General features: G+C 36.0%; 1 protein-coding gene across 1 annotated transcript; it reads left to right on the top strand.

Annotated features, from left to right (window-relative positions):
- Positions 1-5,023: 5,023 nt before the first annotated feature.
- LOC148952405 (achaete-scute homolog 1b-like) lies at positions 5,024-17,959 on the top strand. The gene is made up of 2 exons (XM_089088952.1): positions 5,024-5,692; positions 17,663-17,959. Exon 1 carries the CDS (start codon positions 5,055-5,057, stop codon positions 5,688-5,690), a length of 636 nt encoding a protein of 211 aa, XP_088945078.1. The 5' UTR covers positions 5,024-5,054; the 3' UTR covers positions 5,691-5,692; positions 17,663-17,959.
- Positions 17,960-19,186: the final 1,227 nt, after the last annotated feature.

Here is a 19,186-nt window from a genome sequence, read left to right as displayed (position 1 = left end):
TTGGACTATTAAAAAGGGCAATAGCTCTTTAATTTCCAATCGAACGAGCTTGTTCTGAAGTTTCTACGACAACGCCTTCTATAAAAACCTTATATACCCCCAGGGCATAACTTAAAACCCTTGCCCTGAGGGTTGTGGGGGAGTGTCCTCCTCAAAAATGTATTTTTTATCTGGAAATCAACTGCGCTGAACAAAATGGCTATCTGAAAATTTCGATTGGATGTGTTTGGGGAAATGATGGGCGTGGGGGGGGGGGGGGCTGTTGCCCTCCAATCACTTTCGACTATTAAAAAGGGCACTAGCTTTTTTATTTCCAATTGAATGATCCTGTTTTGTAGTTTCTACGACAACGTCTTCTATAAAAACCTTATATGCCCCCAGGGCATAACTTAAAACCCTTGCCCTGAGGGTTGTGGGGGGTTATCTTCCTCAAAAATATATTTTCTATCTGGAAATCAACTGCGCTGAACAAAATGGCTATCTGTAAATTTTGATTGGATGTGTTTGGGGGAATGATGGGCATGGTGGGGGCTAGTTGCCCTCGAATCATTTTCGACTATTAAAAAGGGCACTAGAACTCTCGATTTCCTTTTGAATGAGCCCCCTTTGAAGCTTCTAAGACGACCCATTCCATATGAAGTCTCTCTGGAAAAAAATAAATAAATAATAACAAAACATTGGAGCCGTATGGCCTTTACTATAGGCAACGCTACAGCGTTGCCTCTGAAGGGTGGTTTTAGAACCTTAAAAGAGGCTCATTTGATCTTTATAGTTCTAGTTCCCTTTTAAGAATCAAACATGATGGAGAACAACTAGCCCCCCTCCCTGAGATCCTCTTTTCCCGAAACGCATTCAATTGTAATTGTGAGGCTGTTGAACTAATTCAAAACATGCTATGTATGCGGATTGTCAAAAGGGTGTAACACAGGAATAACTGAGTATTTTAATTTGGAAAATCCAGGAAATGTTAAGGGAGATGATCAAAAAGGCAATACTTGCATGCTACCAATATTACTATTTCTACCACCACTACTACTACCACACTAGACACTACTCTATTTACAGTTTTGAGGGGAAATTTGAACAAATCAGAAGATGCTATGTGCATATACATTGTCAAAATAGCGTATCTCAAGAATTGATTTGGGTATGAAGTTGGAACTTTCGGAGAATACTTAAAGGGAAAGATCTTTCCACCAAAAGGCAATATGTGCACATTACTGCTAATTCTGCTACACTTAATACTACTACTACTTCTACTGCAGCTACTTGTAAAGTTAAGAGCATTGAGAGGAAAACTTTCAGAAGTATATGAACATACAGTCTATCAAAAGGACATATCAGCAAAGTCATAGCAACGGCTAATTGCATTAAGTTGAAACTTCCAGGACTTACTGAGAGGGATTTTTTACTGACCAAAAGGCAATATGTTAATACTACTCCTGCTGGTAGTAGTACCGCTAATCAATACTATTACTAGTAACATCAGTACTGCTACTGTGACTACTATTACAACTATGCCTAAGGATATTAAGGCAAAAATTATAAACTAAGGATATTAAGGCGAAAAATTTGGGATGTATAGATACTGTATGGACCAGATTCGAAACACCCTATATCCACACAGGTCGTCAAGGGGACGCATCAAAAATTCTTCTGGAACGGTTAATGGTAGCCTATTAAGCTGAAACTTTCAGCGTGTGTTGAAGGGGATGTTGAAGAAACCAAAAATGCTATGCACATACTGCTATTAATACTGCTACAACTATTGCTACTGCGCAAAAGGGTATTAAGGTGAAGCTTTTAAACAATATTTTGGCGGATATCTAACTAAACCAAAATAAACTATGAGTATGTTATCTTTCAAAAAGGGTAAATTGTGTGGGATTTTGAACTAGCCAGAAGGCACTATGTGAATGCTTTTAATACTACCATTTCAGTTACTATAACTAATGACACTAGGGGTAATAGGGTGAAACTTTTAGGGAACGTTTAGGAGGAGTCTCAATTAAACGAGAAAACTGTATGCATGCAGGTTTTCAAAAAGGCATATGAGTAATATCATAGGCAACACCACACTATAAATGTCATTAAAACTTTTAAAGGAGCTAGTTCAATTTAAAATTAAAAGTTATGGTACCCTTTTTAAGATTAAAAAGAGATCAGAGGGCAAGTAGCCCTTCTCTCAAGGCTATTTATTTTCCAAACGCATCCAGTCAAAAGTTTGATGCAGCCATTGTGTTCAGCATAGTAGAACGGTCCAGCCACTATGTCTTTACGGATATTGGGCATGTCCACCCTCCACAATCATGCAATTAGACCACTTTGCTTTAGAACTAAATGGCTTTAAACTAAATAAAAAGGCATTGTGTTTAGGGTTGCCAATAAGGCACCTCAGTAATATATCGAGAACGACTGGGGGTATTAAGTTAAAAATTTTGGGGCCACTAATGTTACTACTTCTACTAAAAAAAAACTAAGAGCATGTTGGCTTTCAAAAAGGTGACAAAGCAATATCAAAAGAACAACTTATATTATTAAGTTAGATCTTTAAGGGTAAGTTGCGGGATATTTTGAACTAGCCAGAAGGCACTATGCGTATACTTTTATTACTACCCCTACAGTTACTATAACTATAATAAGGTGAAACTTTTAGGGAAAGTTTAGGAGGAGTTTCAATTAAACGAAAAAACTGTATGTATGCAGGTTTTCAAAAGGGCATATAAGCAATATCATAGGCAACACCACTCTATAATAGCCATAAATAACATTGAAACTTTTAAAGAAGCTAATTCGACTCAAAATTAAAATTTCTGGTGCCAATTCATATTGGAAGGCAAGCAGCCCTTCTCTCAACCCCATTCATGTTCCAATCACATCCATTCAAAATTTTGATACAGCCATTTGGTTCAGCATAGTAGAACGGTCCAGTAACTATGTCTTTAGGGATATTGGACATGTCGACCCCCACAATTATGCAATTGGCCCATTATGCTTTAAAACTAAATGTTGCTTTAAACTAAATCAAAAGCATTGTGTTTTTGGTTGCCAATAAGACACTTCAGCAATACGTCGAGAATGACTGGGGGTATTAAGTTGAAACTTTTGGAGCTAGTACTATTAATGCTTCTGCTCTTAAAATTCAAATAAATAAAATGAACGTAAGTGTATCCAGGTTGTCAAAGAGCATAGATAGAATCTTTTGGGAATGATATTAAGTTTTATTTTTCAGGTCCACTTCAGGAGTTATAAAATTAAATTAAAAAATACTGTTTGTGTCAGGATTAAAAACTGTTGAAAAATATTGTCCAACATACTATAAGCAAGCCAAACTACGGATTTTTATAGAAAAAAAACCGAAAAGATGTAAAAAATTAAAATTACGGCAAAGACTATGTCAACAAAAAACGAACAGAAATTAACTAAAAAATATTTTCTACAAAACAAGTTTTTCAAAGAAAAGTAAAGAACTCCATTACTGAAAACAAAATTCGTTTCAAATGTTTTCACGTTTTTACTTTTATAAATAAAAAATTATCGAAACTTTAAGGGATTAATAGCAGTATATGTCAATTAAACTGACAATCCAAGGTCATTTGTTTTTCTGTTGTTTTTTTTTCTTCGGGAAAGCGCAAGTTATGTTCTGGCCTTGAGAAGGCATGGGGGTTATCAGCCTTACTCATGTTAATTTTTGCTCGTTTTGAGTTTGTATCGGCTAATTATTGTAAATTCTGTTTGTTTCGAGTTTCATGTACTTATTGATAGTGATTTAGGGTAGTTGTACGCTTGGAAGATTACTTGACTCTCTTTCTTGGTCATGAAAAACTTTGCTTTGAAAAACTTGTTTTGTGGAAAAAGTTTTTAAATTAATTTATAAAATATGGACATGGGTACCACTTCAGAATGCTCTTGTTGTGATTATAAACTTGATTAAGGGTTTTTTATTACTCTTGAGAGGTTTCCAGGATAAGGTAGGCTTATAGTAGACTTCATTAACGGCGCTCAATAATGGAGTGTTAAATATGAGGTTTTTTCATACGTGGAAAGAAGGGCATGCTGGCCAATTTTTCTGCTCTTCAAAAATATAAAGATTATTAAAGTTTCTCCTAGAATCTCTCATACTTCCATATAATCCGACACTCTTTACATTTATTTTAGAAGTTTGACCCCCCCCCTCCAAACTTGCCAAAATTTTCGCTCCCAGAAAAAAGTAAGCCATATAACCTAGTCAAACTCTTTTCTCATCCTAAGCAAAGTAAAACCTCGTCTTGAAACAAGGTCGTATCCGAGGGGAGGGGGGCATCGGTTTTGAACCCCCCGAAATTTTTGTCCAACTCGTGTAAGCTTAACAAAAATACATAGAAAAGATGTTAAATTGTCTTTTAAAGTGTTTTTTGTAATCCCCCCCACCAAAAATAATACCCCCCTCCAAGAAAAAATCCTGGACATGTCTTGAAATCCCTTGTCTTGAAAGTATTTATGAAAATTTAATGACGATGGCAAGTGAACACAGTCATCTATTTAGTTAGAGAACCGAAAAAAGGAGTAATAAAAACCAAACAAGTGCATTTTATTAGTTCCAATAGTACAGTTATAACGGCCGAAATATTTCCCGAGTGTTCCCAGTCAGGGTAATAGCAACGATTAAAATAAGAAGTATAATTCTCATAAAAAGCTGAATTACGTTTCTGTTCTATTTCAGTTAGCTTTTAATTTTTTTAACCGCAAATAATCAGCCTCCATGCAACTCTGTGCAATCCAATTTGTTATAATTATCTTTGATAATTGTAAATAATTATTTTTCTGCCTATTTATTTTTCATGTTTTTTCCGAGCAGCCGCTTTTGATAAATACATACCATACTTCGTCGTAATCTTTGACGCGTGACAATATGCCCAGAGGTGGCTACACACGCGCGGCGTCGCGTGGCATAGTCCACGCGTATACCCCAATCGTCTGAGGCGTATACAAGAAGGTTCTGCCTACCAGAGTGTATCGCAGTTACGCACGCAGCGTCTAAGAGTAGAGTTGTTATCAGTGATAAAGAAGAAGCTATGGCAACAACTGTAGGATATTCAATTTCTCACCTACAGTCTCAGCAGAGTTATTCGTCAGTTCAGTCACCTCGGAGTAGTCCAGAAAAACCGAGTGTCATGAATCAGTTGCCAGATTCCGGTTCAAACTGTAAGCGTAGAATTCAATTTTCTTCACTAGGGTATGTTTTACCCTCAGGACCCGGCGCTTCTGTTGTACGAAGAAACGCCAGGGAAAGGAACAGGGTGAAGCAAGTTAACCAAGGTTTTGCTATATTAAGGCAACAGATCCCCGCATCAATAGCAAATAGCCGTTGTGAAAATGGATCTAAAAGACCTGGCCGCTCTAGAAAAATCAGTAAAGTGGAAACACTACGATGTGCAGTCGAATATATTCGGGCCCTCGAGCAAATTTTGAGAGACGATGGGGACTTAGAAACCAAATCAACAGAAAGCCAAAGCTCTTACAATCTTTCACCGGATTATACCTGTGACCCGTCATCACCGGCACCATCCTACTCAAGTGATGCCTCTTCACAAAGAACTGGATCGCTTTGGGAGATACACTCTAACGAAGAAAAAATGAAAACGGAAATCTATAATCCTTCCGATGATGAACTCCTAGATGCAATTACTTGGTGGCAGCAAAGTCAATAAAGGTATTTATTTTTAATGTAGTTCAAAGTAGTTCAAAATTCAGATATTATTTGATTTTTTCCTGTAATTCTATTGTGTGGTTATTCTGGTGCATTTTATGCTTTAAGCTACTGCTATGTCGGTGTTAAAAATTTACTATTTTCTCATTCAGTACTTACTCTTTCAAGAAAAGAAAAGTTAAGCTCAAATACTTTGAGATAAACCGTTTTTCCCACTGGCCGGTGTTTATTGTTGATGGGATGGATTTAATAAATTAAATCTATTCGCCTTCTCTGATTTCTCTCTAAACTCTCCCCAAAAATATGGTTTCTGAATTTGTTCCTAGTAATTTTTGGATGTAATAATTTTTAGTTTACAGTCTAACTAAGCTTAGTTCCCTCTTTCCCTGTTTTTCTTTACATGCGCAGCTTAATATAAAAAGTCAAGCAAACTTTAAAAAAGACTTGAAAGCCGTCAAAGCAAAAGGAAACATTGAACGAAAACCTTTCGAAGGTGTTCTTATTTTTGCAGAAAAAGCCAATTGAAGCCACTTAGCTTTTAAATTTTTCGGGGATTAGTTACAAACCTGGGTGTATTTGAATTTTACGCATCCGAGCTCTTGTGAAAAAAATCTGACGTGGGCAAACTTATTTTCCAGTAAACAGCCTAAAGTGGGGGAAAACTAGCCAATAGAGGGCAAAATTAACCCAAAGTGGTAGTATGTAGTATCTGTTGTGTGGATAACACGATACATACCATAAAATGACATGATCATAATTACAAATATAATCATGAATAATTCTTGAAACGGTTGAAGAGGACAAACGGAAATCTGTGGAAAAGTTAGGTCTAGAAGGGGCATCTTCCTCCTGCCACACGGGAATTTACGCCCCCTGAAATCTACAAGGGGGTTGGAAGAATTATCAGAAAGAGGAAAAAAACTTTTTTTTTTTTCTTTTTTGGTAAAGTGTCTTTTTAGTCAAAATACCTTGATTTTCAAAAATGTAATATGTTTTATGGGGACTTCTTTTTTTACTATCATACATATTCTCGAAGTTATCTTAAAGGAATTATCCTACATTTCTCTCTGTGCATGAAAACTAAGCGGACACTTGTAAGGCAGGGACGTAATTTGCTGTGGGGCAGGAGGAAACTGCCCATCCAGACCTCGGTTTCTCCCCCCCCCCAGACCTGACATTGCCCCCAGCTGAAACTTATTTTCTTCAAATATCTTGTCAAAAATAACATAAGCCTGCATAATTCAAACATCAACAACAACGGATCAGTTTTCTTTAGTATATATTTACCTTCGTAGTACTATAAAGTATCTTTACAGTACTATATAGTACTTCCATGCTAATAAATTGTTCATTTTTCAGTTTTTACTGTAATTTTCACTTGATCTGGAAAAATTGGCTCCAATTTGCCCCCCCCCCCCGAGGATTTTGACGAAATTACGCCACTGTTGCATGGTAGTTAGTGGTAAAAAATTGTAAATAAGGAACAACTCGTACTAATAGCAATCAGAACTTTAAAAAAAGTTTTGATAGCAATATTTACATACAAAGATCAGATTTTTATGGTGATTCTAAGTATTTATTATTCACTAAGTTTAAAGTTACTGACCAAATTTTCGAGGAAGCGGAGAAACATCACCAAAAAGAAGAGTGATTTTGATGTTAACTATGCCATCAAATTCAGCATATTTGAGAGCTGAATTGCATTGGTTTCAAGCCACTGTCTACAAAAATGCGAAATTTTGTGTTTTTTTCGAAAAGGATGACGGATGCATGTTAATTTGGTGCTTTTCTTTTACCGGCGTAATCGCATCAATCCAATGATCGTACAATATCAGGAGAGTGTTCAGTCGAATAAAAATTACAAGTTTTAGTACCCTTTTAAGTAGCAAAAGAGATTACGTCGCAGCCAGATGTGGCTTTCTGCAATTTAGTGGTATTAAACGCTAATGTCAGCCTAAAATGCTATCGAGTGAAACTTCTGAGATAACCAATAAATTTAAAATTATCAAAAACTATCCATTAGGGTAAGTGGCTTCAGAGGTCATAATGCCGCAAGGCATTCGTCCCTAAATATACACCTAGGGCATACAAAACAAAAGGTTAATATAGGCAATTATTTTAAAGCTTCATTTAACTAGGTAATTCATTTAGGGCTTCATATAAGGATGCACAGAGGTGATTATTGCGCTTTAGCTATTGAGGTCGGGGGTCAGTGGATTTTTTTGTGTGTATGTGGGGGGGGGGGCTGAAGCCACTAAAGACACATTTTTACACCCGAATTTTCAGCTTTCAGTGAGCCTTCAGATAAATATTAAAAGATGGGCTGAGGGAGGGATATAATAATTAATTTTCCTTCATTCTGAAGAATATTTTTTTTTTTTTTATTAAGCCTATAGTATAGACACTGCAGGGTGATAACTCCCCTTTTTAGTGCCGAAATATCTTAAGCGCAACATAAGAGATTGCACTCATATGCTTACCTACGCAAAAGGCGCAGAGGTTGGGAGCATCATATTTGGGAGCATCGTAAAATTTCCCTGGGATCATGAAAATTCATGGAGCATCATGAAATCATCATCATGAAAGCATGAAATTTCATGGAATTTCATCCTGGAGCATGGGAGCACCATGAAATTTCTCATGATTTCTGTCTGAAAATTTCTCGGGAGGGGGGCATGCACTACTAGGAACTTTGTTTTCACTAGAATTAAAATAGGAATGATCTTCAGTTTCTTATTCTTATATATTTGTGATGTCTTCTTCTTTCCCAGGGAAAGCACTGTCTCCTGGCGCCCTTGTCAGCGTCCATGGTAGAAACCCCTATGGAAAACAAATGTATCAGAAAATCTTCTTAATAACTGTGGCACTGAGGCCCCTAAAATTATTTTTATATTTGAGACCCTCTTCTGAAAAATATTTGAAGGGGCGCACTTTTAAGGAAGTTTTGATTGTAATGCGAGTCACAAATAAATTTAGTATTCATGCTGATTCAGAATATACAAAATTTGTTCTTTAATAGTTGTTTGTCAAAGGCTATTATCAAATGAAAAATTGCATAATTTTAGAAAAAAGGGGCTATACCTCCAAAAAGGGGTACGATCTTGATAAAAAAAAACTTACGCAATGAAATTCTGTATTTCACAGAGGGGAACCGACCAGGTGAAAAATAACTTTTTGTTCATTTTCTTGGTATTATTTCTTACAGGCTATAGGTCCTAAAACAGGTGGGATTCTTAGGCTTTCCAGAAACTAAAGAATCGTGTGGTTGGCTTACGAAAACATGTTACAGACATAAACTTATAAAATTGAAGCAAACTTATTATAATGGAATAAGAGGAAAATAATTTTTTTTTTGCTTCATAAATGATTTCCTCGGGCACCTCTCTATCAGTTGCGGTACTTGTATAATAAACGCCCTACCGCTGAAATTGTTCATTCATTGACGCATTATAGAACCAGTTTTTTTTTTCATTTGTTTCTTTCAGCTTAGCGTGAAACATGATAAAGAGAAGTGACAGAATAGATGGAAAATATATATTTAGGGCTATATATTTGCACATTATAGGGGGGGGGGGTAAATTATTTGAATAGTGTGAAGTTACAAATCAATTCTTACTATATAATAAGCAGAATCATTGTACCTAACATATTAGGCATACAGACCAGCTATATTTTACCCCCCTCGCCCCCTAATGTGCAAATATATAGCCCAAATTTGTTTCTAAAGTAGCCTATTACATTTTTATCTTACTTTGGTATATTTCATTAGGATTGAGCTTCAGAGAAACATATTAGAAGAAAATTAGGTAGAGCGTATATCATACAAGTACCTCTGTGGCGACCGTTAAGTCAGTAAACTAGTACATTCCGCTTTCATCCAAATGTTCATTCAATAGATGTCCTATTAACCATCCGTTCAGGTTTTCACTCATCGTCCGGTATCAGGAGATAAAAAGAGGAAATAGCGTCGGAGACATCGTAATTTTTTTCTTCCCTACTTCCGTATCCTGAATAGTAACCATCAACTTTATTATATTGTGTGACAGCTCTTTTACTTCATATCTTTTAAAATTTCCCATGCTTCACCCATTTCCTTTTTGGGGTAGCTATTACCCGTCTCTTACCTGTCGGCTTAGGTATTGTATAGCTGTAATTACCTTGTTATATCATCGAAGGGTTATAATTGCCTTCCAAAATGAAAAACAGAAGCATTAAGTTGATAGACCTGAAAAATATTTTTGAAGCTGGTGCCCCCCTGCAGCGAAGACTTTGGACAAGAGATTAATTCGAAATTAGCGACCTGAATCCTATAGTTTAAAAGGCACAGAAAGATAATATAAAAGTTACAAACCCCCCTCCGCAATGTCGCCTACACTTTATTTTCATAGAGATCTCATTTCAAAGTTGAGAGGCATGAACCTCACTCGGACTGTAAAAGCAAGTGTCGAGCGATATTAACTGATACTGATTAATATAATCAGGATCAGTTGAATAAATTCTCTTATTTACATCGTACCGTAGTTCACACCTAAAACGAAATTCAAGCAAGGCCCTTAAGCCTGGAAACATTGGAGCTCTTTATAGTTACGTCTTGGAAGGCCCCTTTCCGGAAATTATCATTTCTTTATGTATATGATGGTAAGGGGGTGTGGCTTTAGACAGTATGAAGCATTAAAACGTTTTTGAACATAATGTGTTTTAATTCGGATGACCAATTTTTCAGTGTCAAAATGATCTGTGTTTTTTTCCCAGGCGGTTTGCTTCATTTGCGAAAGCTTGTATTAACAAAAACAATCTAGAAAACAAATGCTATTATTAAAAGATTGTGTTAGGAGGAAACGGGAAGGATATCCTGAAATTCCTCCCCTCCCCCTCAAGAGTGTGTAGAGAAACGTGTTACAAAACACCAAATTTAGAAATGCGGACTTTAAAATGGTCTATTTTCGAAGTATCAGACTCTAGGGAAAGGGAGTATGGGGGGGGGCGGGGCAAACAGCTATAAGAAGGTCTGTGTATAGCTATTAAATAATAAAAAAACATATTTAATTTATTTTTCATATTTTGAAGGGCTTGATCCCGTTGAATGCGAAGACCGTTGCCTGTATTAGTGCCACTCAGTAGCCCGCAAGGGGGCAAGAAAAAAACTGAACGCCCTACATTAAAAGAATATCGTTAAAATTGACTAAATATTTGGGGGTTTCTCGCTACTCCCCGTAGGAAGTTTCGTTTAATGATCTCCTTGGCTCTGGCACTTTTCACTGTCCTATCTATACAAAACAGTAAGTAATCAATTAAACTACCCGTATGTATGTAATCTATAACTAACATAACGAGGATGGATGATACTCACTGGTGTTTGTATAGCACCCGCAGCTTGAAGTGATTAATAAGGCTATTTATTGTCCAACAAAACTCGTAAAATTAAAGTATTAAAAAAACTAGAGTCATACATAGGAAAGGTTATTTTCTTCTTTTTGACATAATTGGTTGAAGTGAAATGTTTGTTTCCAAGAAGTATTATAAATTAGTGGATTTTTACAATGAAAAATGCAGGGTCACCAATTGAAGGTGGGGGAGGGGACATTTGTTCCTCCTTTTTTGTCTTCTTATATTTTAGAAATACATTTTTCTTTTCCTGTTTTCGTTGAAACATGTCCCTTTTTGGTATTTCCGTTGAAAAAGTAAAAAAAAACTGCTCAATCTCCATGACTTTGAAAAAAAATTGCCCCTCCCCTCCTTCATTTTCACGAATTGGTGTCACTATCCTGTTGTGCCACAATCAATTTATCTCTGTTTGACAATACGGTCCCTGGTTTGGTCCCATCTTCTACAGGGCTGACGGGAAGGGGACCCGTCGGATTAGATATATTCCACGAAAACACCTAAGAAAACTGGTCGTGGGATCCGAGTTTTGTCCCACTTTGTTTCTTCTAATACTACAAAAATCAACCATACAAAGGCAAACAATTAAAAGATAAGGTTTAAGGACCTTTAGAAAGACTTGTAGCAGAATCTTTTTTTTTAATATCTCTAACAAACCTTTTGGAACGCAGTGAAGATGAATCTTATAAATGTTAAAATAACAAATGAGCGTTAGACATTTTACACAAGATTTTTTTCGGGGGTGGGGGGATTACTCAAAAACACTAAAAAAACGCATAAGAAATATCGTTTATATCCATTTTTGTCACGTTTTTACGAGTCAGAAAAAATTTCGGGGGGAGAGGGTTACGCTCCCTGGGTACGGCCTTAGTATGTTGATAAAATATCTTAAGAATAACTGATCATAGCGGCCCTTGATCGTAGAGACTATTTGTATGAGAAATAGTTTTAAGTATCTAGCTTTTTTTGTTTGTTTCCCCCCTCCCCTTTCTTCTCTAGATTCACCTTTAAAAAGTTCAAAGGAGACGTCCTTCGTCATATAAAATCCGCACAAAATTTAAATACACAGTTTACATATACATGTTTTATTCCATACACATACTTTATTCCTTTAGTGGAAATAAAATACACAATATCTTAGAAGAAAATTTTTGGATTCAAGTCATGACACATACATATCGAAATACAAAATATTAAAATATATCATGTTTTTAATGCTATTATTGATAATGTCATACAAGGGCGGATCCAGGATTTTTTTTCGGGGGGGGGGGTTACTAATTTTTGACTCAGTTTTCGACTAATTTTACTGATTTTTACCTAGGTTTTACCAATTTTCGACTTATTTTCAACTCGGTAAAAAATTTCGGGGGGGGGGGTCAAACCGGGTACCCCCCCCCCCCCTGGATACGGCCTTGATGTCATATGCTGATATTTAAGGTATTAAAATGCTAAACATATAATACCCAAATACTGAAACTACTTTTAATTTATAGACAATAGCCTACTAGTTGCAATGTCCCTCTCCCCCAGAATAAATTTTCTTTTTTCATTTCGTATATTCTTTATCAACCTTCAATCAACATCCATAGCCTATAGATAACTATTATGTGTTCGTGAATACTAGTTAGATTATTGGTAATTTTGTTGTCCAAGAGACATAAAAGAGAGAGAGAAGAATAAAATCCAGAACATTTTGTAACTAAAAGAACTCGTGAGATTTTTTCTTCTGAGGAAGACCAGTAATGGCTTCAGTACGAGATTAAAATTGCTCTCCTTGGTAAATGCGATTTGTCTGTTATAACAAAAATAACAGTTTTGTTTCACTTCCTTGAAACCCATCAGATTCACAAAAGCATATCGGTCACTGTTTTCTGTCGCGGATAGCTGAACACCTTAATATCATTGCTTGAAGGCAAAACTCTTGCAATAATTACTACTGCTGTCAACGTTGGCATGCCTGCTTCCGCTTGCCGCTTCGATAAGCAGCCAAACAGCCAGTACATTTCTGCTACTTTAGATTTCCCGTCTCCGCAAATATTGACTTGGATAGGAAAATTGTACTTGAGCAAAATTTTTGGATTGTTGTGTTTACTTTGTGTTTCCGGATTATTCTAAAAGTCCCCCTGCTTTTGGCGTTGTAAGAGCGGGGTTAATTTAATGGCTGTATTGAAAGACGGAAGACATAACTTGAAAATAGCGCTTTTAAATGAATAACAGTCATTGCACTTAATACACCATTTTAGTTTTTCTCTCGCAGGCTGGGAGGGGGGGGGGGGATTTCCACATGAGAAACTATAAATTCAATAAACATTTTGTTATATAGCTTGTAAGTAATTTCCTTCTTATGACGCGTTTTTTGCTACACTCTAAGCTCTAGGGAAGGTAAAATCACTCGTCTGTCTTGGGGACGGTCGCGTCATATGAGCACATGATCCCAAGTACATAGGCGGAGGAAATGGGACTGTTGAGGCCATGTTTGCCCCCTGAAATGCCGAGCTCTATGACTTTTCCGATGATTTCTTATTCTTCCACATAAGTTGTCTGTTTTTCTCTGTTTTTGAAGTTGTATTCCCCCCCCCCACCCAAAAAAAAACATTTGGGTACCGCCAACTCGCATGTGTGCCTGTTATCTGCCATCCAATAGTTGAGGATTATGTTTCCTGTGCAAATTTTGGCATTGCGCATTATTTCTCTGTAGTATTACGGTTTGATGTTTCAACGCAAGACGAAAATTTTGCCGTTATTTGATAGCTGATCCAGCTTTACCCATCTATCGAACGAGATTTTCTTGCGTTTTTCTAGATTAAAAATACATTGTAATTACGTCAGGAACGTGTGAAAATAGGAAAGTTTTCCTATTTTTAAAATATTTAAGATCATTTTCTAAGAAAAAGTCTCATCAATATCATAATCGAGGGGTCACTGACTTCAAGAACACGTACACCAGGTGTGCGCGTGACAAGTGTGCCAAAAGAATACCAAGTGTGGTGAAGCTCTGCCCATTGTTTTGAGGACTATACCACGGGTGGTGGAGCTGATCAGCACACGCGGTGCTCCAATAAGTGCATCAAATGGCGTGAAGTGGTTGCCCCCTCGATAATGATTCTGATAGTAAATGGATAGATCTGAAACTAATGGATCCAATGATAAAGGTATCTTGTCCATTTAGCGCAAGTTATAGCTGAATGTTTGTTGTAAATCGTGTCTTTTACAGGGAACGCAACCCTTCACAAAATTTTACAAATGAAAATATAATGAAAACGGATTCCACTCTTTAAACATTATTCCCGTTTCCACTATATTTTCATTTGTTAAATTATGTATATGGAAAGGAAGAAATTATTTACATAAACCTTCACGGAGGCACACACGCAGGGGGGGGGGGGTGCTCCGCCCCCCCGAAATCTCACGATTTTTTCACCATAATTTTCTGATACTTCTCATAGAATACTTCTCATAGGATTTGAGGATTTGGCCCCCCTCCCCCCAAAAAAATAAATTAATTCCCGCGTACGTGTCTAGGCATGCACTGTGAGTTTCTTTTTTAATCTGAAAATGTAACGTGTATATTTGGCATTCAATTTATATTTAAAGATCAGACATGGTATGATACAAACCATATAGATTTTCCATAGAAAACAGGATATATAGAATATCAAGATTATAAAAAATAGATAAACAAAGAAAAAAAAAAATCAAATCCTCACTTGGGGACACATTTATAAAATAAAATATAAAATAAAATAATAAATCTTATTTCTTACTTAAACTTGAGATAATTACAGGCCATTCCGTTGAATTGGGCTCTGAATGGAATTACGGGAGTTTTTTTTTTTTTTTTTTTTTTTTTTTTTTTTTCCGAGAATTCCCCAAGTTGAATTCCCAAGACGAGGGTTCTTTTGATTCTACACACAAACCGGGCAAACAAAACTTAATTCCTACGCTATATTTGTAATAAGGCAGTTTGGTGTCAATAACAAAAACTTTTATTAGATTTTTTTCTTAATTAATGTTTTGCCTTGAGTTGAACCTATTATAAAATAAGTTAGGTTCTACAATGTTTACTTGGATGTGTTTACAAGGACAGAGAAAATCCTTCTATATCTCCCTTGTTTTGTTACTAGAAATTATACAACCCCGTGTTCAATCATAACCCCATCCGGCGGAAATTCTTTTAATAAAAATCTAAAATTGTCGCACGACTACCTGTTTGATATGAGACAAACTTTTTCCCTTCTTTTCATTCGAAAATCCTTTTCATAAAACGCCAAGGGGGGAAGATTAAGCCTATTCAGAACCAGACAGACCCCATACTTGAACCAGTACCTGTACATAGTCAGTTAGAACTTGAATAGGGCCTATTGTGCCGTAACGTTGGACGCGTAACTGATCAAAAAGAAAGCGCTCAAGACCCCTATTCAAAGCCAGCAATGCATTCACTATGTTCATCTACCTGAATATTTTCAGGATCAAGAATATGAAATGTGGGACGTGATCTTAGCACTAAAGTTTTCGTCGATTTTACGCTTCACGCGGTGACTATTTGCACGATTAACTATTCATTTAGCCTGTCTCATTAGTGTCTTCACAAATCTTATCGAGGTTTCTCACACAAGAATTATCATTGGATTTCTGTGTCTATTAAATAGCTACCAAAAGCTTTTGATGCAGAAAATAAAATCCAGTTTTTGCATTCACTTCTTCATTAGTTCTTCGAAACAGGCAAATACAAAAACAAATTTTGAGGGGTCCATGTTTCCATAGCGCCCAAATTTGTCGAAACATGAAAATCACAATTTTTATGAAACACGAAGAAAATTATGGAATCTTAAGGACCAGAGAACTTCGAGGGCTGCGACGGGAGGAGTTTTGTACCCAACTTGATATACACACACTAAATTTCCCCTAAACCAGTGCTTAGAACAAATTTTGATTCAATGTTGTCATAAACCTTATCTATTCTTGAGGGACAATGTTTATAGTAACATAATTATATATTTTTGCTCCCAAAATTTTTCCCCCCCCCCCACTACCACGAGGTGGTGTACTTGCAATATGAGCCCACAAAGCCAGTTTGGCAAGTAAAATTACAGTATAGTGACAAAAGTGACATATCTTTATCATTCTACTCCCGTTTCATCTTCTATATTTTGATTCTTGGGATCCACTGACCCTGTCAGACCTTTTCATATAAAGATTTCCTCCAAGGGCTGACTTGTGAATGTTTTCACATTGTCGCTTTGATGTCTGCCAAGAAGTTGACTGCTTCGTTGGGTGTATCTTTCTATGCTTCTCCAGTCAAGTCGAGTTTTCAAGAAGATACTTGATCAGGCTTGAGCTTGTGTTTTCTAAGGCTGCTGATTATATGGCTTTGTTTGAGTCCTCATGGTATATAGATAGGACAAATAACGTCGGAGTTATTCATTCCACGATTGGCAAAATCCTTACAAAAGGGAAGAAGTAGTGGTCGTTGTGGTTGTTGTTTGGTTGTTGTGGAGTGGTGGCTACATTCTTTTGGGCTATTTAATTGGCTACTTTATTACCAAAACGAAAAAATGAAGGATAGCAAGAACAAAGAGGTTATTCACAGCCCGTGAACAAAGAAGAAAAATAGAAATATTTCAGTTGAGACCCCCAATCTTCCTTAGTGAAAAAAGAAGTATAAAGCATAAATACAAGTCCGAGGGGTAATGTAAAAATAAAAACTTAAAAAACAATAAATAAAATAAAGGGAACCAGGGACACCCGCAGGGGAGTGGACCCCCCTCCTCCAGAACCCCTAAAATCTAAATAATTTCTGTTCACTTGTTAGGCAAATTGGGAAATAACTTTTTTATTATCCCCCCCTTCACCCACAGACACAAAATTATGAGCTGACATTTTCATAGAAATCTCTATATTTAAATGTAGTTAGTAGGAACAATGTAAAGAAGACTGTTGGCATAATGGTTGTCGAAATCACTGTTGTCAATAATAAGGGCGCTATCCGGGAGGGGGGAGAAGGATACGGCCTCCTCTTTAGTCTGGGCCGTATCTAGGATTTTTTTCGGGGGGGGAGGGATACACAAAAAAAACTCGAAAACGCATAAAAAATTTGTTTATATCCTTTACTGTTACGTTTTTACGAGTCACATAAACATTTAGGGGGTGAAGGGTTTGAACCCCCTAACCACCTCCTCTCCCTGGATACGGCCTTGTCCTTAGTATAAAATTCATTTCCTAGATGGACTTTGGGTTTGTTTATAAGGAAAACTGATGATCACAAATATACAATATAAAAGATATTTATTGTGCAGGGTCAATCTATGCATTGGTTCTAAGATCTGCTTTCTACAAAGTATTGGTTTTTTATGCTCATCAATAAAATTATGAAGTATTGGCCGATTTTTCCTGTAATCTTTCAATCATGCTTACTTTTACAGTAAGCAAAATTAATTATATAAAAAAGAAAAACAAACTTTAAAAAGGGCTTAGTTTGAATAATATAAATAAAAAAAAATATGGTTATATTTATGTCATTATTTCGTTTACGTAGAAAACTATTTATTGATCGGTTGACTTTTTAACTAAATGCTTATTTATTTCCAGTTATCTTAATAACGACTTGGATGCTCCTGAGTTAATATTCAACCATCTGAACTGTGATAAAACTACCATTTTTGAAAAATACTGGCAGAAGTAGGAGAGAAGCAGAAATCGCACTTGTTCCAAAAAACATTTCATGCCAATCGCTGTGCCTTTTAGTGACGTCATTATACCTGTGATTCTATGTTATGGTGCATATCGGTGCATATGTTATGGTGCATATCGAAGTTGTGTGTAATTAAATTTGTTTATAGTTGTATATCCTATTACTTTTTTGAACGTTTGTAAATAAAGCGATGAAAATCATATCTGCTTTTCTTTATCTGTTTGAATGAAAAGGATATTTTTGATTAAAAAAATATAACAAACTTAACAAATCAATTCTGTCCTCAAGGGCTTATCAGTTTGGGTTAAACACAAATGACAGTGAAAAATATATAAGAAGGGTACAACTTTTAGTAAAGGCAGTTAAATATACATAAATATATTGTATATATATATATATATATATATATATATATATATATATATATATATATATATATATATATATATATATATATATATATATATATATATATATATATATATATATATATATATATATATATATATATATATATATATATATATATATATATATATATATATATATAGGCTACATATATTTATATATATATATTTATGTGCATATTATATATACATTATATAATATACACATAAAAAAAAACAAATATTACATTTCTCCTCATCCGAAAATCCTTCCAGTGGCAAAGGAAAAAAAAAAAAAAAAAACAATCCCTACTCAATAAAACTTCTATAGTACGATGTGCTACAAAGTAGCTATTTCATATAAGATATTACTTAAACTAGGAAAAACACAATATATAAAATATACAAATTGATTAACCCATGTCAATCCTTAGTCATCAAGGAGTCAGTCTTTGCAGACTTGAGGCGGAAAGGCCTATGTGGGAAAGAAGAGATCGCCGGTTTAGAATTGACTCTTTTTTTCAGTTGGGGGGGGGGGGGGTGCTAGATAAACAGTCCATGTTTTTTCATTTGTAATTTCTGATACATCTCTTGCCACCCCAATGTGAAGCAAACTAGTGTTCTAGTACTACTACTGCATCAGCTACTACTACTATTACTACTACTACTATGACTACTACTAACAACCCACTCCAGCACCAAGCTGCCAGAGGCCAACACGCCTACGCACGCTCCTCCTCCATCCCAATCTATTCGTCTCTCTTTGCACCCTCCCAAGAAGTTCATATATCCCTTAAATCTTTCCTTGTGACATTTTCCCGCTCCATTCGTGGACGACCCGCTTTTGTTTAACCCTGAACGGTTGGCTGACAAGGACTATCTTTGGCAATCTGTCATCTTTTATACGCAGAACGTGTCCTAGCCATCTCATCCTTTCTCTAATTATAGTCCTAAAAGCGGAATTGAAGCACACTTTTCGCACAGCTTACGGGTTGAGATGCGGTCTGTCAGTCGGGTACTCAAAGCAATCTGTAG

Source organism: Artemia sp. Qi Xiang Cuo, chromosome 5, assembly GCF_049724085.1.
Source record: "Artemia sp. Qi Xiang Cuo chromosome 5, ASM4972408v1, whole genome shotgun sequence".
Taxonomy (NCBI): Eukaryota; Metazoa; Arthropoda; class Branchiopoda; order Anostraca; family Artemiidae; genus Artemia; species Artemia sp. Qi Xiang Cuo.
Note: the sequence above shows the minus strand (reverse complement) of the source record. Positions and strands in the feature narration are given on the sequence as shown.